This window comes from Podarcis bocagei, assembly GCF_964188305.1.
Source record: "Podarcis bocagei genome assembly, chromosome: 1".
Classification (NCBI taxonomy): domain Eukaryota; kingdom Metazoa; phylum Chordata; class Lepidosauria; order Squamata; family Lacertidae; genus Podarcis; species Podarcis bocagei.
This window is the reverse complement of record NC_138125.1, coordinates 5,185,140-5,210,239: the sequence shown is the minus strand read 5'-3', so window position 1 is coordinate 5,210,239 and position 25,100 is coordinate 5,185,140. Positions and strand designations below refer to the sequence as shown.

The 25,100-nt window shown below is 48.2% G+C and overlaps 1 protein-coding gene and 1 long non-coding RNA gene across 4 annotated transcripts in view; both read left to right on the top strand.

The window, feature by feature from the left end:
* Window positions 1-25,100, top strand: part of LOC308587544 — a 187,879-nt gene that overhangs the window by 137,470 nt on the left and 25,309 nt on the right. The window lies entirely within an intron of this gene.
* FRMD6 (FERM domain containing 6) overlaps window positions 1-25,100 on the top strand; it is a 148,869-nt gene that overhangs the window by 103,935 nt on the left and 19,834 nt on the right. For all 3 annotated transcript variants that reach the window (XM_081192581.1, XM_081192580.1, XM_081192582.1), the window contains 5 exons: window positions 4,932-5,191; window positions 12,933-13,023; window positions 15,742-15,821; window positions 17,251-17,327; window positions 19,240-19,426. In XM_081192581.1, coding sequence (XP_081048707.1) covers window positions 5,093-5,191; window positions 12,933-13,023; window positions 15,742-15,821; window positions 17,251-17,327; window positions 19,240-19,426 — 534 coding nt within the window. In that variant the 5' untranslated portion in view covers window positions 4,932-5,092. The remainder of the gene's footprint in view (window positions 1-4,931; window positions 5,192-12,932; window positions 13,024-15,741; window positions 15,822-17,250; window positions 17,328-19,239; window positions 19,427-25,100) is intronic.

Genomic DNA, 25,100 nt, shown 5'->3' with positions numbered 1-25,100 from the left:
ACCTTTTGTAAACCGCTTTGAGGTTTTTCTTTTGGTTTTTTGCAATCAAGAGGTGTATAATTTTTATGAAATAAAATATGTACTGGTCATCTGCGTTTTCCCGTATTTTTCTCTCTCTCCATCGTTCCTTCTCCACTCTCTGTTTCAGATGGTTAGAGCCTTCCTGTTAAGGAAATCACTATTTTTGTCCACGTCAGGGCACTGTGTGCAAAACACGACAGATAAAAGAAAATACCGTATTGGCCCGAATATGAGCTGCACTTTTTTTCCCTTCCAAATTCCGACCGTGAAAAGTTAAAAGTGTGGCTTAAATTTGCGACCTTACAAAAATTGGCTTTTACGGTATCGCTGCTGAAACAGAAATACAGTAAAACGAAACGGGTATGAGTGCCTGTGGAATTTTAAGGAAGTGGCTTATATTTGGGTCTTGTCTTTTTTTCTCTCCCCCCCCCCCCAAACTTTAAAGGTGCTGCTTATATTCGGATGCGGCTTATATTCGGGCCAATACGGTACTTTTTCACACAGTGCGTGGTTAATCTATGGAACTCCCTCCCACAGGACAGCTTTAAAAGGAGATTGGACAAATTCATGGAGGAGCTTAGGGCTATCGATGGTCCGAGGCAGCAATGTTTCTGAATCCCAGTTGCTGGAAACCAGCAACTGGGGGTTTGGGCTGGGTGTCCATCAATATGCAGATGATACCCAGCTCTACCTCTCTTTCAAATCAGAACCAGTGAAGGCGGTGAAGGTCCTGGGTGAGTGCCTGAAGGCGGTTGGAGGATGGATGGCGGCTAACAGGTTGAGGTTGAATCCTGACAAGACAGAAGTACTGTTTTTGGGGGACAGGAGGCGGGCAGGTGTGGAGGATTCCCTGGTCCTGAATGGGGTAACTGTGCCCCTGAAGGACCAGGTGCGCAGCCTGGGAGTCATTTTGGACTCACAGCTGTCCATGGAGGCACAGGTCAATTCTGTGTCCAGGACAGCTGTTTGCCAGCTCCGTCTGGTACGCAGGATGAGACCCTCCCTGCCCGCAGACTGCCTCGCCAGAGTGGTGCATGCTCTGGTTATCTCTCGCTTGGACTAGTGCTATGCGCTCTATGTGGGGCTACCTTTGAAGGTGACCCGGAAACTGCAACTAATCCAGAATGCGGCATCTAGAATGGTGACTGGGAGCGGCCGCCGAGACCATATAACACCGGTCTTGAAAGACTTACACTGGCTCCCAGTACGTTTCCGAGCACAATTCAAAGTGTTGGTGCTGACCTTGAAAGCCCTAAACGGCCTCAAAGGCCCAGGATACCTGAAGGAGCGTCTCCACCTCCATCGTTCTGCCCAAACAGAACGCTGAGGGCCTTCTGGCGGTTCCCTCACTGTGAGAAGCCAAGTTACAGGGAACCAGGCAGAGGGCCTTCTCAGTGGTGGCACCCGCCGTGTGGAACGCCCTCCCACCAGATGTCAAAGAGAACAACTACCAGACATTTATAAGACATCTGAAGGCAGCCCTGTTTAGGGAAGCTTTTAATGTTTGATGTATTATGGTATTTTCATATTTTGTTGAAAGCTGCCCAGAGTGGCTGGGGAAGCCCAGCCAGATGGGCGGGGTATAAATTATTATTATTATTATTATTATTATTATTATTATTATTATTATTATTATTAACCATAGGAGGGGATAGTTGCTCTTATGTTAGAATCCTGCTCCCTGGTTTCCCACTGGCACCTGGGCGGCCACTGTGAGAACAGGATCCCGGACTGGATGGTCTTGATCCAGGAAGGCTCAGCTTATCCTCTTAACGTTCAGAGATGAGAAGGGAGCTTGCCTTTGGACAGCTGCTTAATGCACGTGGAAGAAAGCCCTGCAGGCTTTCAGGAGATGAGTTTCCAGTTGATTAAAAAGATGCAAAGCCCCCTCCGTTCAGTGAAAAAGAGGCGATGGCTTGACTAACCCAATTGGGAAATGTACGCTTTATAAAAAGGTGCCCTCGTTCATGTTTGTGGCGGCATTTTCTTTGGCAGCGGAGGGGGAGAGGATAATTAAAACAGTGCTATGGGTTGCTGCAAATTCCAGAGGTGGGAGCCCGGTGGCAAAAAGGCCTCATAGCAACTTTGAGGGCACACAAATGGACTGCGGCACCAGATTGCGGAGACGGGAGCGCAGGTGACGAAATGTGCTCTTTCCCAGGAAAGCAAATTTGCCGCAGCATCCTTCAAGGGATGGTGGAGTCTCAGGTGCAGTCGCTGGCATCTCCAGTTAGCGCTTGCCCAAAACCCTGGAGAGGCGCTGCCAGTCAGTGTTGGAAATACTGAACTACATGGACCAGTGGTCCAACTCTGCACAAGACATCTGTCCCTAAGCAAATAAGTAGGAAGCCGGGCTGAATGTAGTTTGAACCTAGGAGCAACAGCTTAAGCCTTTAAGAAAAATGAGGAAGGGCTGTAGAGCTCAGTGGTGCAACATTTGCTTTCCATGCAAAATGTCTTAATAATAATAATAATAATAATAATAATAATAATAATAATAATAATAATAAATTATTTTTATTTATACCCTGCCCTTCCTGGTTCAAAAACAGGGCTCAGGGCGGCTAACAACAAATTTACAACACTTTAAAAAACTTAATTATAAAATCAGCATAAAATACAGTATAAAAACATGAATAACAATAAAAATCAAAAATCAATCAGATAACCCCCAGGGCTAGCTGGCTGAATTGGTCCTACCTGGGCCAGCAAGGGGGTCAGGGGAGAATTAGCTGTGGGGTCTCAGAGCAGGTGATCTTCATAAAAGGGGAAGGGGAGGGAACAGAAGGGAAATGAAGGATCAGGCTGAATTCAAATTAAAGGCCAGGCAGAATAGCTCTGTCTTACAGGCCCGGCGGAAGGAGGTTAAATCCTGAAAGGCCCTGGTCTCATGGGACAGAGCATTCTACCAGGTTGGAGCCATCACTGAGAAGGCCCTGACCCTGGTGGAGGATAGTCTGACTTCCTTAGGGCCCGGGACCTCTAAACTATGGTTATTCATGGACCTTAAGGTCCTCTACGGGGCAGACCAGGAGAGGCGGTCCCGTAGATACAAGGGTCCTAAGTTTTGTGTTTGGTACTTGTCATTTCCAGGTAAGGAGGGGCAGGGGAACTCCTGCCTGAATATTATTATTATTATTATTATTATTATTATTATTATTATTATTCCTTGTTGCCCTGGGCATTTTAGACTAATAGTTGCAGCCACTTTTTTCTCTTTGTTAGCTTCTCTGTTTTTAGCTTGCTTTTCCGTTCACACTTTTGTGTGTGTGTTTGTGTGCCAAAGAGAGGGAATGATCTCATCCGTTGCATTTGCGTGCAGCGGGAACTATTCTTGTACTTTCGTCCGGCAGCCTGGAATCCTCGGCTGAATCGCAGTTCAGAAACATTTTACGCAAGTAACAACTTCGTTCCATCCGCTGGCGCGAAGGCCGCCTTCTTCTGGGTGAATTGTGTGCCTGAGTTGAGGGAATTTTTGTCCTTCTCGACTCCTCCACCACTTGAGGAGAAAACGGGTCGCGAGTCAGGACAGGGGCAGAAATTCGATCCTGTTCTCCTTTGAAGCCAATTCTGCCCCATTCACACTTTCTGAGATGATACATGAACGAAACACACAGCCATCTTTCAAAATTCACACGTTGGCGCATTTTGCTCCTCAGCCCTCCAGCCAAGTAATGATGAGAGGAATGCGTAGAATGGGTTAAAAGGTTCCTTTGAAAAAATGCTCACATTGACGACTATAACATTGAAAACGCGCTTCCTTGTTTTTTCCTCACCTGAAAAAACTGTACAGTGGTACCTCGGGTTAAGTACTTAATTCGTTCCGGAAGTCCGTTCTTAACCTGAAACTGTTCTTAACCTGAAGCACTACTTTAGCTAATGGGGCCTCCTGCTGCTGCGGCGCCGCCGGAGCACGATTTCTATTCTCATCCTGAAGCAAAGTTCTTAACCTGAAGCACTATTTCTGGGTTAGTGGAGTCTGTAACCTGAAGCGTCTGTAACCCGAGGTACCACTGTATGGTGAATATATCAAAAACAGCAGGGGCAAATGTTTGGCACATGAAGGGGTATGTTTTTAGGATACACCTTATTTTTACGACTGTAAGTTGTTTCAGGCTGCTTTTAATGTTGCGTTTTTAGTCTTGTAATATGCCCTGGTACCTTAGGGCAAGGGGCAGGTAATAAGTAATAATAGGGACAATATTAGGGATAGTGTGCTTTGCAAAAGTGGGTCTATTGGGAGATAGGTAAAGGTAAAGGGACCCCTGACCAATAGGTCCATTCGTGGCCGACTCTGGGGTTGTTGCGCTCATCTCGCTTTATTGGCCGAGGGAGCCGGCGTACAGCTTCCAGGTCATGTGGCCAGAATGACTAAGCCGCTTCTGGCGAACCAGAGCAGCGCACGGAAACGCCGTTTACCTTCCCGCCAGAGCGGTGCCTATTTATCTACTTGCACTTTGATGTGCTTTCGAACTGCTAGGTTGGCGGGAGCAGGGACTGAGCAATGGGAGTTCACCCAGTTGCCGGGATTCGAACCTCCGACCAGTCACGTTGAAATGCTGAAGAACTTTCATGAGGATTTTAAAAGAAACAGAGAATCTCAAACGTATTTGTAAATGTGGAGAACCAAACTTAAAGATTGGGGAAATGGGAAACAGAAATTGAGAGGGCTTCTCATTCCTAGTTGCAGGCCACCTCTTGCGTTCTATATTTTTCATTTAAAGGTGGGATTAAAACAATAATAATCGTAATTATTGGTTTGGGTGCAGTGTTTCTCAGCTGTGGTTGGACGAGGTCAGGGATGATGGGAGTTGTAGTCCAACACTGGGGGTAGGCCATGGCGAAGTTCTTCTCCCATCTTCTCGTGGCCAGCAGCATCTGACGTTGTATGTGCTTCTCATCCTTTCCAGTGATGGTACCCATGGGAAGAGATGCTCAGATGCCCAGCCTGCTGGGCCGCAGGTGAGCAGGAGGAGGTGGAGCTGCTGGTCTCCCAGTACCGTGACCCCGAGGTTCCCGCGCAGTCTCCAAGCGGCTCGCTCAGACATCCACGGGGAAGGCCCGGAACACGATGAACAAATTGAACTTCCACAATAACAGAGTCATGCAGGACCGACGCAGCGTGTGTGTTTTCCTCCCCAACGACCATTCCCTCAACATCATCATAAACGTGAGTGAGCCGTCTCTTTCTTTTTTTCAAAGAATATTTATTGAGATTATACAAAAAATTACACATAAAGAAAAAACTAACAAAAACTAACAAACACAAGCTAACAAGAAAGTTGACAAAAAGACAACCTAGAAAGAAGGAAAAAAAGAAATAGAAAAAAGAAGGGGAAAAAAAGATATTTTAAAAAAGAATAAATCCATTTTTCAGCATCTTTGATCTCATTTGCTTATTTCCTTGACCTCCTCACACCTCCCCTTTTGTATTCCCATTTTCCAAGTCTTTTCAGCAAATCCTTACCCTCTTTCATTTAACTTTGCTCTATACATAACCTATTATAACTATACATTTTCATCCGTATAACTATCTATATTTACCTATTCTTATTAACCTTATTACCAAAACCACTTCTTTTCAGTCCAACATCATTTTAACATTCATTAATTTTACAGTATTTCTGCAGATAGTCTTTAAATTTCCTCCAATCTTCCTCCACCATTTCTTCTCCCTGGTCTCGGATTTTGCCAGTCATTTCTGCCAATTCCATGTAGTCCATCACATTCATCTGCCATTCTTCCAGTGTGGGTAAATCTTGCGTCTTCCAGTACTTTGCAATAAGTATTCTTGCTGCTGTTGTAGCATACATAAAGAATGTTCTGTCTTTCTTTTGCACCAATTGGCCGACAATGCCCAGGAGAAAGGCCTCTGGTTTCTTCAGGAAGGTATATTTAAATACCTTTTTCATTTCATTATATTTCACGTCTCATAAACGTGAGTGAGCCGTCTCAAGGCTGCCTCTTTCTTGCCGTTCCTCGGGGCCTGTCACAAGTACCGTATTCTTCGCTCTATAGGACGCAGCAGACCATAGGAGGGGGAGAACAGTAAAAAAAATATTCTCCCCCTCTCTGCTCAGCTTCCCTTCAGCGAAGCGGCAGAGAAACGGAGCCCCTTCCATTTCTCCTCCCGCTTCACTGAAGGGGCGCTTCGCAGAGAGGGAAAACTCTGCAGCGCCTCTCCAGCGAAGCGAAGCCTGGAGAGCAAGAGGGATCGGTGTGCACTGACCCCTCTCGCTCTCCAGGCTTCAGGCAGCTATCCCCAAGCCTTTGGAGCGCGGCGGGAACTCTTGCTGCGCTCCGAAGGCTTGTGGATAGCTGCCTGAAGCCCCCGGAGCGCAGCGGGCGTTCCCTGCGCTCCGGGGGCTTTAGGCAGCTTCAGTGAAAGCAACACGAAACCTCTGGAACGCGGGGGGAGCTCTCCCTCTGCACTTCGGAGGCTTTGTGTTGCTATCGCTGAAGCCAAGGAGCCTGCATTCACTCCATAGGACGCACACACATTTCCCCTTCATTTTTGGAGGGGGGAAAGTGCATCCTATAGAGCGAAAAATACGGTATGTGCCCCCCAAATTTTCCCTCCCCCTTTCTGAGACCTGGGCGAAGTGGACCTTGCTCAAGCACTGTCTTGGTGCATGGGGGGGCATTACCCCCCCCGGTCCAACTGTCTAGAGCAAGGTGGGCTATACTGACAGGTCTCTGGGAAGGGGGGGAATTTGCAGTGTTACCCTGGGCTTTGAAAGCTAGGTGTGTTTGCAGGGCCCACCCTATTCCTGGGGCTGCAATCTGTTTTAACTGCTTTTCATTCTGAATTTTGACTTGCTCTGTAACATGCTGGTGAAGGGCAGGTAATAAAATCATTGTCGTCATTAGTCATCTCCCCCCCACCTCCAAAGAAAATTGAACTCGAAGCAATTTATAAAAGCAAAGGTGATAAACAAATATAAAAGCAGGAATAAAATCAACCTAAAATAACAGTCATGTACAGTGGTACCTTGGTTCTCAAACTTAATCCGTTCCGGAGGTCCATTCCAAAACCAAAGCGTTCCAAAACCAAGGTGCCCTATTCCATAGAAAGGAATGCAAAATGGATTAATCCGTTCCAGACTTTTAAAAACAACCTCTAAAACAGCAATTTAACGTGAATTTTACTATCTTACGAGACCATTGATCCATAAAATGAAAGCAATAAACCATGTACAGTGGTACCTCGGTTTAAGTACTTAATTCATTCCAGAGGTCCGTTCCTAACCTGAAACTGTTCTTAACCTGAAGCACCACTTTAGCTAATGGGGCCTCCTGCTGCTGCCGCGCCGCCGGAGCATGATTTCTGTTCTCATCCTGAAGCAAAGTTCTTAAGCTGAAGCACTATTTCTGGGTTAGCGTAGTCTCTAACCTGAAGCGTATGTAACCTGAAGCGTATGTAACCTGAAGCGTATGTAACCACTGTACTGCAGTAACATAATCAATCAATCAATCAATCAGTAGCTGAACTGGGTTCCACACAGTCACAAAAACAAAACAAAAAGAGCCACAGAAACAAAAACGCCAAATGAATAGCATAAACAGACAGACCGCAGCACAACACTCAAATCGGAAGTGTAACACTCAAAATGGAGCACGTTCAGCTTCCGAAAAAAGTTTGCAAACCGGAACACTTACTTCCGGGTTTGCAGTGTTTGGGTTCCAAGTTGTTTGACTACCAAGGCGTTTGAGAACCAAGGGACCACTGTACATAAAAGAACAAACCCAAACCCCGCCCCTGGCTGTCCTGGAGACAAGCAGTCCATAAATGGGGAGCCACCACTGAGAAGACCCTTTCTCATGTTGCCACCTTCCGTTCCTCCCTCAGAAGGGGGCACGGGGAAGGGACTCCGATGAAGAGTATGGGGTCCAGGTTGGTTCAAGTGGGGCAAGGGTGTCCTTGAAATATTGTGGTCCTGAACTGCATAAGGCTTTCTAGGTAAAAACCTGCTGTTTGTATTGGGCACAGAAGCAGCCAGAACACCTGTGCCAAAACTGGTGTTACTCAGCAATCTGGCCGCTGAATTCTCCACCAGCTGCAGTTTCCGAACCGCCTTTGAAGGCAGCCCCACCTATAACACATTGCAGTAGTCTACCCTAGAGACCATAGACGACAGATGTTAGACTATCGCTGGCCGGTAGACAAGCAAAGAGTTTCTTACTCTTGGTAGTTTAATTGCTGTTGTTGTTGTTGAGTCGTTTAGTCGTGTCCAACTCTTAGTGACCCCCTGGACCAAAGCACGCCAGGCCCTCCTGTCTTCCACTGCCTCCCGCAGTTTGGTCAAACTCACGTTTGTAGCTTCGAGAACACTGTCCAACCATCTCGTCCTCTGTCGTCCCCTTCTCCTTGTGCCCGCCATCTTTCCCAACATCAGGGAGTCTTCTCTTCTCATGAGGTGGCCAAAGTCTTGGAGCCTCAGCTTCAGGATCTGTCCTTCCAGTGAGCACTCAGGGCTGATTTCCTTCAGAATGGAGAGGTTTGATCTTCTTGCAGTCCATGGGACTCTCAAGAGTCTCCTCCAGCACCATAATTCAAAAGCATCCATTCTCCGGCGATCAGCCTTCTTTATGGTCCAGCTCTCACTTCCATACATCACTACTGGGAAAACCATAGCTTTTACTATACGGACCTTTGTTGGCAAGGTGATGTCTCTGCTTTTTAAGATGCTGTCTAGGTTTGTCATTGCTTTTCTCCCCAGAAGCAGGCGTCTTTTAATTTCATGACTGCTGTCACCATCTGCAGTGATCATGGAGCCCAACACAAAATGACTTTCCCCAGCCTGAATTATTAGGCTGCCGAAATGAAGAGCTGACAGTTTAAAAGGCCTGTCTCTCTCAACCCTTTCCTGGCTGGCTTCCACAATAGCCAGCCTTCTAAATTTTATCCAGAACAGTTTTGCTCCAGCCCTTTCTTTCATGGGGTTTGGACCTGTGACCACGGCTGGATTTAGGTTTGATGAGGCCCTAAGCTCCTGAAGGTCATGGGGCCCTTTATATGTCCAGCTGTCCTTTGTCAACAACAAATTGTCACTGTTTTTGTGTTGAATATATGCTATATGATCATTTAAGGACCTAATAGGTATCTGAAGCCATTTGCACATGTTGCCATGCGACCAGTCCATGCGGAATGTAGGCACCCTATATATAGAAAGGAGCAAACCAGTGGTGTTTGAGGGAGCAGGCTAGCAGGCGGGGCCCATGACTTACATCATAGGAGCCTACACAACACAAAACACTGTATGTAGGTTTTATTTTATTTGTTCTTTATCTTATATTTTGGAAATGTACATCCAGGGTTTTTTTTTCCTTTTACATTTTTTGCGGGCCCCCAAGAAAGTGGGGCTCTAAGCTATGGCTTGTTTAGCTTATACGTAAATCCGGCACTGGCTGTGACCCAGAGAGGCCTGTGCTGTTCATGCTTGAAAAGAAGGAAAAGTTACAATTTTCACCCATTATATCCTTGCCGCTCACCCAAAAGCTCTTTGTCTTGGCTGTGTGACTAGAACTTCCTTTAAATTTAAAGGATCGCTGCATTGCATGCCCACCTCTCTACCAAATTTCTCTCCCCTGGCAGGTTGATGTCCTATTTAGAAGTTCCCAAGCGATGATCCTTTAGAGCTTTTGCCTTCCCTTTGTTTCTCTGACAGGGCCATTTCTCCCTCTCCACCCCTTCTTCTTGTCTTACATGCAACATTTTTAGAGAGTTGCTTATGCGGCTGTTTTGAATTCTTCAATTATTAAGTCTCTGGCTTGGTGCCTTCTTGGCGAAGCGAAGGGGCCCTCAAACCATCCAGAGCCGTGCTAGAAATTAGAATATTTTTTGTAGCGGATCTGCAAGCTTTATTTGCACACCGTCTCCGTAATTGCCGCAAAACGGGGAGAAGCCGAGGCCTGACAACCGTGAGCAAATAACGGTCTCTCTAGACATTTGGAACGGCTTTCCACCTACCATGCTTCAAGCTTCCAAACAGAGCTGTTGAAATCGCAATGGGTTAAGCAAAATGGAAGCCCTCTTGGGTCCGATGGATCTTGCAGTTTCCCCCCTTTGCAGTTAACTGCCTGGAAACGATATTTGAGATTCTAGTTGTTCTAGTGTGGAATCATTATTTTCGTTCTTGTTTTTGATGGCTTTGGAATTGAGAATGGCGTTGTGGCTCTGTGTAGCTCTGCGACATTTCCCTTAACCATGGTTAATAATAATAATAATATTTTTTTATTTGTACCCCGCCCATCTGGCTGAGTTTCCCCAGCTGCTCTAGGCAGCTTCCAACAAAGATTAAAAATACATTAAAATGTCACACATTAAAAACTTCCCTGAACAGGGCTGCCTTCAGATGTCTTCTAAATGTCAGGTAGTTGTTTATCTCTTTGACATCTGTTGGGAGGGCGTTCCACAGGGCAGGGGCCACCACCGAGAAGGCCCTCTGCCTGGTTCCCTGTAACCTCACTTCTCGCAATGAGGGAACCGCCAGAAGGCCCTCAGAGCTAGACCTCAGTGTCCGGGCTGAACGATGGGGGTGGAGACGCTCCTTCAGGTCTACTGGACCGAGGCCCTTTAGGGCTTTAAAGGTCAGCACCAACACTTTGAATTGTGCTCGGAAACATACTGGGAGCCAATGTAGGTCTTTCAAGACTGGTGTTATGTGGTCTTGGCGGCTGCTTCCAGTCACCAGTCTAGCTGCTGCATTCTGGATTACTTGTAGTTTCTGGGTCACCTTCAAAGGTAGCCCCACGTAGAGCGCATTGCAGTAGTCCAAGCGGGAGATAACCGGAGCATGCACCACTCTGGCAAAACAGTCTGCGGGCAGGGAGGGTCTCAGCCTGCGTACCAGATGGAGCCGGTAGACACAGAGTTGACCTGTGCCTCCATGGACAGCTGTGAGTCCAAAATGACTCCCAGGCTGTGCACCTGGTACTTCAGGGGCACAGCTACCCCGTTCAGGACCAGGGAGTCATCCATACCTGCCTACCCCCTGTCCCCACAAAACAGGCTTCTCCCTCTGTCCACCAATCCTCTGGCTCTGAGCCCTTGGAGCTGTGCTCAGCGTGCAAACGTTTCCTGGTTCAATTCCCGTCATCTCCAGAAACCCTGCCCAAAATCCTGGGTAGCTGCTGTTAATTTCATGATTAACACTCCACTTGGCAATGGACCCAGGGATCAGGAACCTCCAGATGTTGTTGTACTACAACTCCCATCACCCCTCACCCTTGGCCACGCTGCTGGGGGATGATGGGAATTCTTACTACTTAACTTGCGGATAGAAAAGGTTTCTTGTTCTCATCTAACTAAGAAGCCTAGAGAAGAGCAAGTCAGCCGTAATTCATAGAATCATAGAGTTGGAAGAGACCACAAGGGCCATCGAGTCCAACCCCCTGCCAAGCAGGAAACACCATCAGAGCACTCCTGACATATGGTTGTCAAGCCTCTGCTTAAAGACCTCCAAAGAAGGAGACTCCACCACACTCCTTGGCAGCAAATTCCACTGTCGAACAGCTCTTACTGTCAGGAAGTTCTTCCTAATGTTTAGGTGGAATCTTCTTTCTTGTAGTTTGGAGCCATTGCTCCGTGTCCGCTTCTCTGGAGCAGCAGAAAACAACCTTTCTCCCTCCTCTGTGTGACATCCTTTTATATATTTGAACATGGCTATCATATCACCCCTTAACCTCCTCTTCTCCAGGCTAAACATGCCCAGCTCCCTTAGCCCCTTGGTTCTTTCAGTGGATAGTAAAAATAAAAATAAATGTTTTAATTATTATTTATACCTTATCCATCTGGCTGACCCCTCGCCTCCGAGAGAGAACCGCGAGGAAGAAGTTATAAACAGGATGCAACCAAAGGTGTAGCCAACACCTAAACAACAAGGAGGGAGAGGGAGGAGTTAGCATAGAGATAAAGGTTCAGGGATAGTCTGGGAATCTTGCAAGTTCCTCCCTCTGTGCCCATGCAAAGCCCTGATTTGGCCACAGTGATCCATGTGACGGTCACCTCCAGGCTTAATTATTGTAACTCGCTCTGCATGACTCCTTTGAAGCTGACCCAGAAACTCCAGCGGGTGCAGAATGCCGCGGCGAGGCTCCTTACGGGGTCCTTGCCGCGGGATCGCATTCATCCAGTGCTTTACCAACTGCTCTGGCTCCCGGTGGAGTACAGGGTCAGGTTTAAGGTGCTGGCTTTGACCTTTCAAGCCCTATGCGGCCTAGGACCCTCGTACCTATGGGACTGCCTCTCCTGGTATGCCCTGCAGAGGACCTTAAGGTCCACAAATGGCAACACCTTGGAGGTCCCAAGTCGCAAGGTGGTTAGATTGGTCTCAACTAGGGCCAGGGCCTTTTCAGCACTGGCCCCGACTTGGTGGAACGCTCTGTCACAAGAGACTAGGGCCCTGCCGGACTTGACATCTTTCCGCAGGGCCTGCAAGACAGAGCTGTTCCGCCTGGCCTTCGGTTTGGACTCAGTCTGACCCTTATGTTTCCCTCCCCTTATGGTTTTGATGTACGGGCTACTATTAAAATGAGGCTGCATTTTAAATTGCATTTTTAACCTGTATTTTAAATTGTGTTTTTCCCCCTTCCCTATTATGTTTTTATTGTAATTTTACTGGTGTTAGCCACCCTGGGCCCGGCTCTGGCCGGGGAGGGTGGGGTATAAATAAAAATGTATTATTCTTATTCTGAAAGCTCAGTTGAACCCATGCGTCTTACAATTATAAAACTGCTTTTACATGCTGCATTATGTCTTGTGTTCTTTGCTGTTTGCTGCCTGGGTGTTCTGCAAAGGCTGGACATCTTATAAATCCTGAAATAAATAAATGGGTCTTTCTATATCATCCCTGCAGAAGTCGCTCCCCAAAATAACTCCCTTTTCCTCCACCACCCTCTCCCCCTTGTAGGTCAAAATATTGTGCCATGAGTTACTGGTCCAGGTGTGTGACCTCCTGCGGCTGAAGGACTGTCACCTCTTCGGACTCAGCGTCATTCAGAGTAAGTCCCAAGAGAAGGGTTTGGCTTCCTTCCACTCTCCGCACTTCTGCCCTGCTGCTCAGTGACCTTCAGCTAGACCGCTGCTGCTCCCTCGCTCAGTGAGCACTCGGCACAACATTTCTGCCGCCGCAGCCGATGTGCGGAAGCGCCTCTCAGTAAAGGATGTTGCGTGTCCCCAGGGCCACCCCAATAACTCACACATCACACCAATATTTTTGTTTAAGGTTTCTGGCATAATTTTGGCCACAACTTTATTAAAATACAATCATGTGAGTGGTTGCTTAGGCATTGGTTGCGACTAGCTGCCCCCACCGTGGGGGACAGTCTGACATTCCGCACGCCTGCGGAAGTCAGAAAAGGGGAATACACCTGGGGGTAGCGACGGAGCAGGGAACCTGCCCTCAGCCCACCTCAAATGCAGCCAGGAGCTCTTGCAGTGGCCCGAGCCCCCTTGACAGGGTGGACAAGCAATAGTTAGCCCCCGATTCCTTTAACGGAATTCCCTTGCAGCAGGGCCAGGCACAGCCAATCCATGCCCCTCAACCAACCAAACCATAAACCAATGCCTAACCGCAACCTTACAAGTGGTGACAATGTGCTACGCAGTAGGCAAAAACCAAATGGCCCCAGCCAATCAGCCAGATGGACAAAATTCCTACCGGGCCCCTGCCCTAAGAGCAGACGACCCCATGACAGGCATAGCAAGGTCATGCGAACAACCCTAATTCTAGGGAGGGGGGGACGGGCAATCCGATGCACGGGCGAAAAGAGGAAGCCCTAGCCGCGCACAAGGAGTTTTAGCATTTCTGGCTGTCAATCAACAAATGGCAACATTAACCTCTTCCCAACGACAAGGGAAGCCCAATCGAATCAGTGTCCAACGGTCAATTAGCCCGCCCCACAACTTTGGAGTGTCCTAGCGGCCTCCACCGCAACATGTGCTCTCCATGAAGGAGAACACACTTTCTCGGATGTGGTGCGGCTGTAGATCTGAATCACCGCATTTGCTAACCGTAGTTACCTCGAGCCACGGTCCATAGCTATCGTTAGAAGCTGGTTTCTGGCTAATCCTGTAGTTCAGGAACGGGGAAAGGGTGGCCCTCCAGATCTTTGTTGGACTACAGTTCCCATCATCCCTGGCCATTGGCCATGCTGCCTGGGGGTGATGGGAGTTGCAGCCCATAATGGTTGGGAGTCGGCAAACCACAGTTATCACCTGAGTGCAGTTGGAACCCTAAACCATGGGTAGGCAAAGTAAGGCCTGGGGGCTGGATCCGGCCCAATCGCCTTCTAAATCCGGCCTGCAGATGGTCCGGGAATCAGCATGTTTTTACATGAGTAGAAAGTGTCCTTTTATTTAAAATGCATCTCTGGGTTATTTGTGGGGCCTGCCTGGTGTTTTTACATGAGTAGAACATGTGATTTTATTTACCGTATTTTTCGCTCTATAGGATGCACTTTTTCCTCTCCAAAAATGAAGGGGAAATCTGTGTGCGTCCTATGGAGCGAATGCAGGCTCCTTGGCTTCAGCGATAGCAATGCAAAGCCTCCGAGGCGCAGAGGGAGCGCTCCCTCCGTGCTCTGGAGGCTTCGCGTTGCTTTCGCTGAAGCCCGGAGAGTGAGAGGGGTCGGTGCGCACTGACCCCTCTCGCTCTCCAGGCTTCAGGGGTAGCCACCTGAAGCCTTCGGAGCGCAGCGCGAGTTCCCGCTGCGCTACGCAGGCTTCAGGTTCCTTTCGCTGAAGCCGGGAGAGCAAGACTCTCCTGGCTTCAGCAGAGAGGGAGAGCTGCGCAGCGCCCCTTCAGCCAAGCGGGAGGAGAAATGGAAGGGGCTCCGTTTCTCCTGCCGCTTCATTGAAGGGGCGCTGAGCAGAGAGGGGGAGAATTTTTTTTTCTTGTTCTCCCCCTCTAAAACAAGGTACGTCCTATGGTCCGGTGCGTCCTATAGAGCGAAATATACGGTAAAATGCACCTCTGAGTTATTTGTAGGTTATAGGAATTCATTCATATATTTTTTTCAAAATATAGTCCAGCCCCCCACAAGGTCTGAGGAACAGTGGACTGGCCCCCTGCTGAAAAAGTTTGCTGACCCCTGCCCTAAACCGTGGCTGATTCCTAAAGTGGAAAGGAGAGAGAGTTAGTTGCACAAGAGGGGAAGAGGAAGAAGGGAATCTCTGGCCATGAGAGGAGATTGGTTAGCATTGTACTGCATTCAGCGTACCAGCATCAAATCAAAAGCACAGGAAGTTTGACGTTGGGGTATCGCTTAAAAGGGATGAGGCGTTTTGCAGCGCCTCTCGTGGGCAAAGGCATCTAATTGTCCCTGTGCCTTTTCCCATGTTGTTTCCTATCAGGAAAAAGTAAACATGTAAAAAAAATTAATCTTTTGCAGCTAAGCGTGTTTATCTTTGTTTTAAAATATTTTTATTAACTCTATTTTTATTTTAAAATATTAAAAATAACACTGGGCAAAGATATACTGCAAAAGTCGACTATAAAATACATTTTGAAAGCAAGTACCACAAAGAGCAGCTCATTGGGGAATCTGTTCCCCCCCCCCAGCAGAAACTGCTAAAATGCTGCCTTTGTGAACTGCAATACTGTGGTTCTTTTTGGCTGCGAGTGCCGAATTGTCCCCGCTTTTTAGAGGAACGTCGGGAGAGTCCTTGCAACAGGCCCGCTGTCTAATCTCAGCTTCCCATTTCTTCCCACGGCACAGACAACGAGCACGTCTATATGGAGCTGTCCCAAAAGCTCTGCAAGTACTGTCCGAAAGAGTGGAAGAAAGAAGCCAGTAAGGTAAGGACTCTGGTTTCACCTCGCTTCTGAACCCCAGTTGCCGGAAACTGCAGGAAGGGGAGAATGATGCTTTTGCACTCAGATCCTGCTCGCCGGTTTCCCAATAGGCGCGTCTGGGCTGGCCCAAATGGGACATTGGCCTGATCCTGCGAGCTCGTCTTGCTTGTTCTTACTTTGCCGTAGCGTGAGCTGGCCACCAGAACCCCTGTTTCACCTTATCCTCACCAGATTTAAGCAGGAAGAACCGGCGGCTTCATTTCAGCAACCTTTGAGAGCTCTCTGACATCCTGGAACAAAGGCACCTTTTCCCAGAGCAAAGAAGTTGTAATTAGAAGCTTAAATTATCTGAAGCCAGTTTGCAGAGCTTTAAACAGGCATGGCCAAACTTGGCCATACAGATGCCTGGGGACTACAAATCCCATCATCCCTGACCACTAGTCGTGTTAGCTAGGGATGATGGGAGTTGTAGTCCCAAAACATCTGGAGGGCCAAGTTTAGCCAGGCCTGCTTTAAAACAACCAGATGACAGTCAACACAGAAAGTATCTTCTTCCCCTCTCTAAGAAAGGACGGCTGGGAGCTCTGAGCCGCTTAGGCGTTCAAAGCCCGGCTCTTTGGAAACATATAGCATCCCGTAGCCTCAGCTGGCGAGGCCGGCTTGGTGTTGAAACTCCAGCCTGCCCCTGAGACAAATTGCCGGCATCTCAGAAAATTGCCTTTAAGGACCTCTGAGAGTTGACCTTGGCCCCGAAAGACAGCGCGGCCGCATCCAGCTGCCGTCTCCTCCTCCAGACAGATGGGTTTCGTGTCAAAGCAGCAATAGGTCGGGTCTGGTTTTCTGGTAGCAGATAACAAAAAGGGCACACAGATCAAGACTGAACCTGAAGCTCGGGTTACCGGCAGATCTGAAGCTCAGGTTATACCCTCCCAGTGTAGCTGGGGGTGCAAACCGTTTTTGCAAAAAGCCAGATCGCCCCAGGACCTTTGGGTCTCCCATTGCTGCCGAGGTGACAATTGCTCCTTTGCCAAATGCATCCCAGCATTAACATGCTGCTCCTGCTGGGGCTCAGTATTCTTAGAGAAGAAGAGGAGGAGTTTGTATTTGATATCCCGCTTTATCACTACCCTAAGGAGTCTCAAAGCGGCTCACAATCTCCTTTCCCTTCCTCCCCCACAACAAACACTCTGTGAGGTGAGTGGGGCTGAGAGACTTCAGAGAAGTGTGACTGGCCCAAGGTCACCCAGCAGCTGCATGTGGAGGAGCGGGGAAGCGAACCTGGTTCACCAGATTATGAGACTACCGCTCTTAACCACTACACCACACTGACTCCCTTAGGGGGTGAGGGAGAAGATGTCTTCTGGAGGGGGTGTCCTTTTCCCTCCCTGCCTCAAGCAGAAGGCTGATCCCTTATTTTTGCCTTTGGTTGCAGGGTATAGACCAGTTTGGCCCCCCCATGATCATTCACTTCCGAGTCCAGTATTACGTGGAAAACGGCCGGCTGATCAGGTAAAGGGGAAGGGGGCTTTTGCGAGGTGGGGGGGAGCAGAGGAAAATTGTTGCCGAAAGCCTTGTTGGCAAAGAGCCACATGGAAGGAAAAGTGGGCCTTATGGTGGCCCACAATTTATTTCTTGGGAAAGCTGCTCAATTTGAGTTCTTATTGATAAATTAGTTGCATGTCAATTTCTTAGCATGTTATCAAAACCGTGTCAACACTTTGGATCTCTCATTGTTGGTGAGTTAATTTCTTGATATTTTTGCAGCCAACTACGATACTACCCTGGGCCTAAAAGGTAAAGGTAAAAGTACCCCTGACAGTTAAGTCCAGTTGTGAACGACTCTGGGGTTGCGGCACTCATCTCGCTTTACTGGCCAAAGGAGCCAACGTTTGTCCGCAGATAGTTTTTCGGGTCATGTGGCCAGCATGACTAAGCCGCTTCTGGCGAACCAGAGCAGCGCACGGAAACGCCGTTTACCTTTCCGCTGAAGTAGTACCTATTTATCTACTTGCACTGGTGTGCTTTCGAACTGCTAGGTGGGCAGGAGCAGGGACCGAGCAACGGGAGCTCACCCTGTTGCGGGGAGTCAAACCACCGACCTTCCAATTGGCAAGCCCTAGGCTCAGTGGCTTAGACCACAGCACCACCCGCATCCCTACACTGGGCCTAAACTAGCTTAAAATTAATAATGATAGTGTGATAATATGACATTTTTTAATATATATATTACTACTGTCATTCAGTGTAGTTCTAAGGAGATTGCTCTGTCAGCGTATGGCTTTCTGCTTAACTGATGGAGCTATCGCCCCTCGCTTTGACCAACACACTGGCACAGGGCCATTTTGGAGGCAAAGGGGGGCAGCAGGAAGAGAATTACTTCTGTGCATTTGTACATACTTCACAAGTTATTGCTCTCAGTTGGAGAAGTGTTCCATTTAATGGGATTGTTTCATTGTTTTAATGGTGGATTCTTACATTTTAATATTTGTGTAACTAGTTTCTATATTTTGCAAACCACTTAGGACCCTGTTTTGGCATTAAACGGTACATAAATTAATTAACAATAAAAAATAATGATCTACAGTCACTACAGAGGGATGAATCCGTCAATTTCGGTTTCTTTCAATTCCTCGTTTTTTCCAGTTTCAAGTTCAGGTCCTCACACTTCCACATCAGTTTCCACTTTTAAAAGAAAAGTTCACGTGCAAACTAATTGAATGCGTTCTGTACATCATTTTCACTGCTAAACGCACCTGGAATGCGCACTTTACCAGAGTCTATGCAATTTAGTACACATTTCGTGGCTGGAGAAAAGCACGACAAAATTCAGATGCGAGCAAATTCCCGAAAGGATAGCCTGGCTTTGGTTTCCATATTGTTTCACAAAGTGCGAATAAGGTCAGTTTAAAAGTGAGCTGGATCGAATTTCAGACCATTGCACAGTTTACAAGGAAGAAGGAATGGGAGTGTCTAAATGAATACCTTAAAAGCCAAGGTTCGAGGACAGAAATCTGGAATAACCTTGTGAAGTGAAAGGATAAGAAAGATTTATATCTGGATGCTAGGATAGAGATGATAAGGAAAACAGGAAGACACAATGAGAGGTAAAGGAGGTGCTGTGGGATTGGTGGAAGTCAATGTTTCTTTCTCTTTTTGATGTTTATATTATTAACTTGTAAGATATGGATTTGTCTTTTTTTTTGCTTTTTTGAAGTCGTTTTTTGTGTTTTGTGTATTGTTATTTTTCGATATTTTTCGTGTTGTTGTGTGGAAAATACTAATAAAAAAATTATAATAATGAAAAGTTTACAAGGAAGAAGCAACCAACCCCAGCAAAACACATCCATGACTTCTGCCTGTTCGTCTCTCCCCTGCCGTTCTTCGTTTACATCCCTCTTCCTTTCTCTCCCTCTCCTTCCAGCGACCGAACCGCCCGCTACTATTATTACTGGCACCTGAGGAAGCAAGTCCTCCGCTCGCAGAGCCTGCTTCGCGAGGAGGCCTATTTCCTGCTGGCAGCCTTCGCCCTGCAAGCCGACCTGGGCAACTTCAAAAGGAACAAGCACTACGGGAAATACTTTGAACCCGAAGCCTACTTCCCTGCCTGGGTAGGAGCACCCTCTTCCTTTGAGCCCAGGCTCGCTCTCTCTCTCCCCCTCAATCCCCTTCATCTCTCTTCCCGGTGCCTAAACACAAGCTGTGTTGCCATAGCTCTGAAGGCCACCCGTCCTCCGAGCCGTTCCAGACGGCACGAGGAGTTTGTGGGCGGGTGTATCTGTCAGCCGGAAAATATTCTGAGGGTGGTCGTGGGGCTTTCCAGCTTGGCTGGGATCGAGCTGCCTTTTGCAGAAATCTGGCGGCGCTGTCTGTTTTGCCTTTCCCCTCGGAGGAGAGCGCCATTACCATAGCTGTCAACTTACAGATTTGAAAATAAGGGACCAGCAGCCTCGAAAACAAGGGATCAGCAGCCAAAATAAGGGATTTTCTGGGCACAGGTATGTTCAACTTCTGAGTCCCTCCGAGCCAAAGGCAGAAAGCCCAGCCAGCAGCCAAACAAAGCCTTAAGCGGTGGTTCCCACAGCGCAGCAACCCGGCAAAGGGGATGCAGCAAGGGAAACCACCGTCACCTCTCCGCTGGGAAGCGCTGAGCAAAGGCGAGTCCCCAGGCAATGCGGCCGATTTGATTGGCCCAAGGCATGCAAGTTCCACCCCCCAGTCGTTCTTAGACTCCTTATTGGGTGAGCAACGCAGCCAAGAAACACAGTTGGAGCCTCCCTCCTCCCTGGCTGGCAGGGAGGGAGGGAGAGGAGCTGCTTCCTTTGAAACCCGGGAAATTTAAGGGACATCATCAATAAGGGACAGCAGCGGGACATGGCGCTGGGATAAGGGACTTTCCCGCCAAATAAGGGACGGTTGTCAGCTATGGCCAATACGCCTGTTGGTTTTGGTGTTTTGTTTTTCGCCGGCTCCGTCCGCAGCGGCCAGGCTCTGAGGTGGAGCCATAGCAGTACTTGCGACTGGATGCCTGAACATAGGAACCTGCCCGAGAAACTTGGTCCATCTAGTTCAGTGCTGCCCACACTGGCTGGCAGCAGCTCAACAGGATTTCAGGCAGGAGGCTCTCCCCAACCCTGCCTGAGGGTGCCATTGAGGATTGGGTGGCTCTCTGTTCACGGAGGTTCCTGCATTTCAGGGGTTGGTCTAGATGACCCTCAGGGGTCCCTTCCAGCTCTACAATTCTATGATTGAACCTGCAACCTTCTGCTTGCAAATTCTGTCTCTGGCGCTGTGCCCCTTCCTGCCCTGGCCTCCAAACTTCCTAGGGACATGGGAAGCTGCCTCATACCCAGCCAGACCGTGGGTCCGTCAGTGGTTTGCATTCCCAACCTGCATTTAATAATAATTAATAATAATAATAATAATAATAATAATAATAATAATAATAATAATAATAAATTTTATTTATATCCCGCCCTCCCCAGCCAAGACCAGGCTCAGGGCGGCTAACACCAGGTATAAAAACAATTGATTGAAATACAACTTAAAAACAAGATTAAAATACGACATTAAAATGCAGCCTCATTTCAGTAGAAACTCAAATCAAAAACTTTTTTGGGGATGAAAACGTCAAATCTTCACCAAGGCCAACTATCCAGACTGGTCCTACGTGGGCCAGAAAAAAGCCAGGGAAGTCCCCAAATGGGAGTTCCATCACAGAAGGAGAAAGGAAAAAGGAAAGAGGGGAAGGGGATCAAGTTGATTCCAAGCCAAAGGCCAGGCAGAACAACTCTGTCTTACAGGCCCTGCGGAAAGAAATCAGATCCTGCAGGGCCCTGGTCTCATGAGACAGAGTGTTCCTCCAGGCCGGGGCCAGCGTTGAAAAGGCCCTGGCTCTGGTTGAGGCTAATCTGACTTCCTTAGGGCCCGGGACCTCTAGGGTGTTGCTATTTATGGACCTTAAGGTCCTCCGCGGGGCATACTGGGAGAGGCGGTCCCGTAGGTACGAGGGTCCTAGACTCGAACCCATGGCTTCACGTTGCAAGAAAGGCAATTCCAGCTAAACATCAGGAAGAACTTTCTGACAGTAAGAGCTGTTCGACAGTGGAACGGACTCCTCCGGGAGGTTGTGGACTCCCCTTCCTTGGAGGTTTTTAAGCAGAGGTTGGGGGGGGGTCATCTGTCATGGATGCTTTAGCTGAAATTCCCGCATTAAAGGAGGCCTAGCTGCCAGCTCCCCGGGTGCCCGGGCACCCACAAAATTCCCCATGAATGGGGCCGGGCACCCACAAATTTCAGTGCCAGGGCCATGCACACCCGTGGCCCCAGGCACCCATGGTTGCGGTGCCAAGCTGGCTCTCCTGGCAGGGGGTTGGACTAGATGGCCCTTGGGCTGTCAACTTTTCCCTTAACTTGCGAGGAACCCTATTTGGAATAAGGGAATTAAAAAAAGGAAACGTTGGCAGCTATGGGACCCTTCCAACTCTATGATTCTATGCCACACCAGAAAAACACCGCAGATCTGCAACTTTCGCGGGATTTACCTACACGATTGCAGCGTTGTGCGAGTAAGCTGGCAGCGACCATGTCATGCCTGTTGAGGCCTTCCTGTGGCTATTGGCGCAAGGCAAAAGAGCGGCTTGGTGTGTTTGACCGACCCGTCTCAGGCTTCAAGTTCATCCGACTCCCAAGCCAGCCCTCACTGCAAACGTGTCGGCTAAGAGGATTACACGCTTGCAGCAAGGTTGACTCACTATTTCCATTTTAAGCACTTCTTCCCCAGGAGTGTTTAGCATCTCCTCTGCATTAAGGGGGGGCGGGAGCAACAGCTCAGACTTCAGATAGCAGACACAACCGCTGGGATGAGACGGGTGTTCTGAAATGAAAACACATTCCAGAGTCTAAAATGCCTCTTGGCAAAAAAGCACCCTCTCTACCTTCACTCTGCAAAGAACAGGAGGGATATAAACATGGAAGTGATCTGTTGCACGCACATAGCCCCGAATCCAAATTCTGCATTTTAGGTAATGCATGCTGTGGGTTGCATAAACAGCCTTGTCATTCCCCAGCCCCTGAATGAAAGGCAGTACAGTAAAATGGCATCTTACATGGGGGTTTGGTTCCAGGGGTCCCACATGTACACAAAAAGGCACATAATAATAATAATAATAATAATAATAATAATAATAATAATAATAATAATAATAATAATAATAATAATTCTTCATTATTTATACCCCGCCCATCTGGATGAGTTTCCCCAGCCACTCTGGACAGCTTCCAATCAAGTGTTTAAAACAATACAGCACTAAATATTAAAAACTTCCCTAAACAGGCTGCCTTTAGATGTCTTTTAAAAAGAAGATAGCTGCTTATTTCCTTCACATCTGAAGGGAGGGTGTTCCACATGGCGGGTGCCACTACCGAGAAGGCCCTCTGTCTGGTTCCCTGTAACCTCACGTCTGGCAATGAGGGAACCGCCAGAAGGCCCTCGGCTCTGGACCTCAGTGTCCGGGCAGAATGATGGGGGTGGAGACGCTCCTTCAGGTATACTGGACCGAGGTCATTTAGGGCTTTAAAGGTCAGCACCAACACTTTGAATTGTGCTCGGAAACGTACTGGGAGCCAATGCAGATCTCTCAGGACTGGTGTTATGTGGTCCCGGCGGCCACTCCCAGTCACCAGTCTAGCTGCCGCATTCTGGATTAATTGCAGTTTCCGGGTCACCTTCAAAGGTAGCCCCACGTAGAGCATGTTGCAGTAGTCCAAGTGGGAGATAACTAGAGCATGCACCACTCTGGCGAGACGGTCCGCGGGCAGGGAGGGTCTCATCCTGCATACCAGATGGAGCTGGTAGACAGCTGCCCTGGACACAGAATTAACCTGTGCCTCCATGGACAGCTGTGAGTCCAAAATGACTCCCAGGCTGCGCACCTGGTCCTTCAGGGGCAGTTGCCCCATTCAGGACCAGGGAGCCCCTCACATACTTGAACTGTCCCTTCACAAGGATACTTGCCCTTCTGGAGCTGGCGTGCTGAGTGTGCCTTGCCCAAAAGCAAGGAAGAGATCTTCAAAGCCATCCTTTTGCTCTCTGCCTTGCTCACCTGGTACAGCTTGCTCAGCGCACCATCTCTGGGATGCTCTTGTGAGATCTCGTGTGACCGTGCCCATTCTTCCAGAGCCGGCATGCCGAGAGGGCTTTGCACGGCAAGCAAGGCAGATAAGCTCTTTCCACACTGGGGAAAAAAACCTTGCGTGCATTTAACTTGTGCAGTTTTAACCAGCCGAAACTGCGCGATAAATAAATAAAGCCGCTTGCTTCCCCCAAAGTAATGCTGTTGAGAATTGCAAACATTTATTTACACGCTGAAAGCCTTGCTATGTTGTTGTTGTTGTTGTTGTTGTTTAGTTGTTTAGTCGTGTCCGACTCTTCATGACCCCCTGGACCAGAGCACGCCAGGCCCTCCTGTCTTCCACTGCCTCCCGCAGCTTGCTCAAACTCATGCTGGTAGCTTCGAGAACACTGTCCCACCATCTCGTCCTCTGTTGTCCCCTTCTCCTTGTGCCCTCCATCTTTCCCAACATCAGGGTCTTTTCCAGGGAGTCTTCTCTTCTCATGAGGTGGCCAAAGTCTTGGAGCCTCAGCTTCAGGATCTGTCCTTCCAGTGAGCACTCAGGGCTGATTTCCTTAAGAAATCGATAGGTTTGCAGTCCATGGGACTCTCAAGAGTCTCCTCCAGCACCATAGACGCTCGTATTTGTGACTTTAGAAAAAGGGAGGTATGCTGGAGAAGACTTCAGCTGCTCTTTTAAAGGAAAGGAGAAGAACCTCTGGGAAGAGGTCCTCCCTAAGACGGGTAGTTGAGGACTTGCGGCCCTCTGGGTGGTGCCGAACTACAACTCCCATAATTCCTGCCTATCAGAGGCATTGGCTGGGGTCATACAGTAAGCCTGTAAGTGCACGGATTTAACCTGTGCGCATTTATCTCAGTGAAGACCTTACTTGGAAGATCAATACAACCCAGGTGGCTAAGAAAGCCCAACAGAGACTCCATCTCTTCAGAGTATTGTGGAAGAACGATGTCAATCAACACCTGATGATCTCCTTCTACCGGTTCACAATAGAAAGTGTCCTTTCCTACTGCATCACGGTGTGGTACGCTGGTTTGACATCAACTGATAGGAAGTGTTTACAGAGGGTGGTGAATACAGCACAAGATATTATGGGCTGTCCCGTGAATCCGCTGGATGAAATAGCGGAAGAAGGTTGCCTCAGGAGAGTGAGGAAAATTCTCAGGGATGATTCACACCCTGGCAGACACTTTCTTGATCTCCTGCCCTCGGGCAGAAGATATAGAAGCATGATTAGTCATACCAACAGGGTAAAGAACAGCTTCTATCTGTGGGCTGTTAGGCCGCTAAATGAAAAGATAACAACAGGGCAACCGACTTTTGGGTTTGGTTGGTGTGCGTCAGTAAATGAGGGGAATTAAGACTAAGAGAGCTGAGTGGGGGGGTGCTCGTGTAATCTCACTGTATACAAGTTGTAGAAGTGACAATAAAGTATGACAATAAAGTATTTCAGTTTAGCTTGACGCATGTAGCAGGAAAAAATATATGGAAAGGGTGAAGGTTCTGGGGGGAATGACTTTGGCAGTCAGTCCCACTTGCCATGTGTTTTGAGTGCATGCTGTTTTGGCTTTAGGTGGCATCCCCAGAACGTAACCCCCACATAACTTGCAGGCTTGCTCCAGTTGGAAGCATCTGGAGGCCACTGGGATTTGG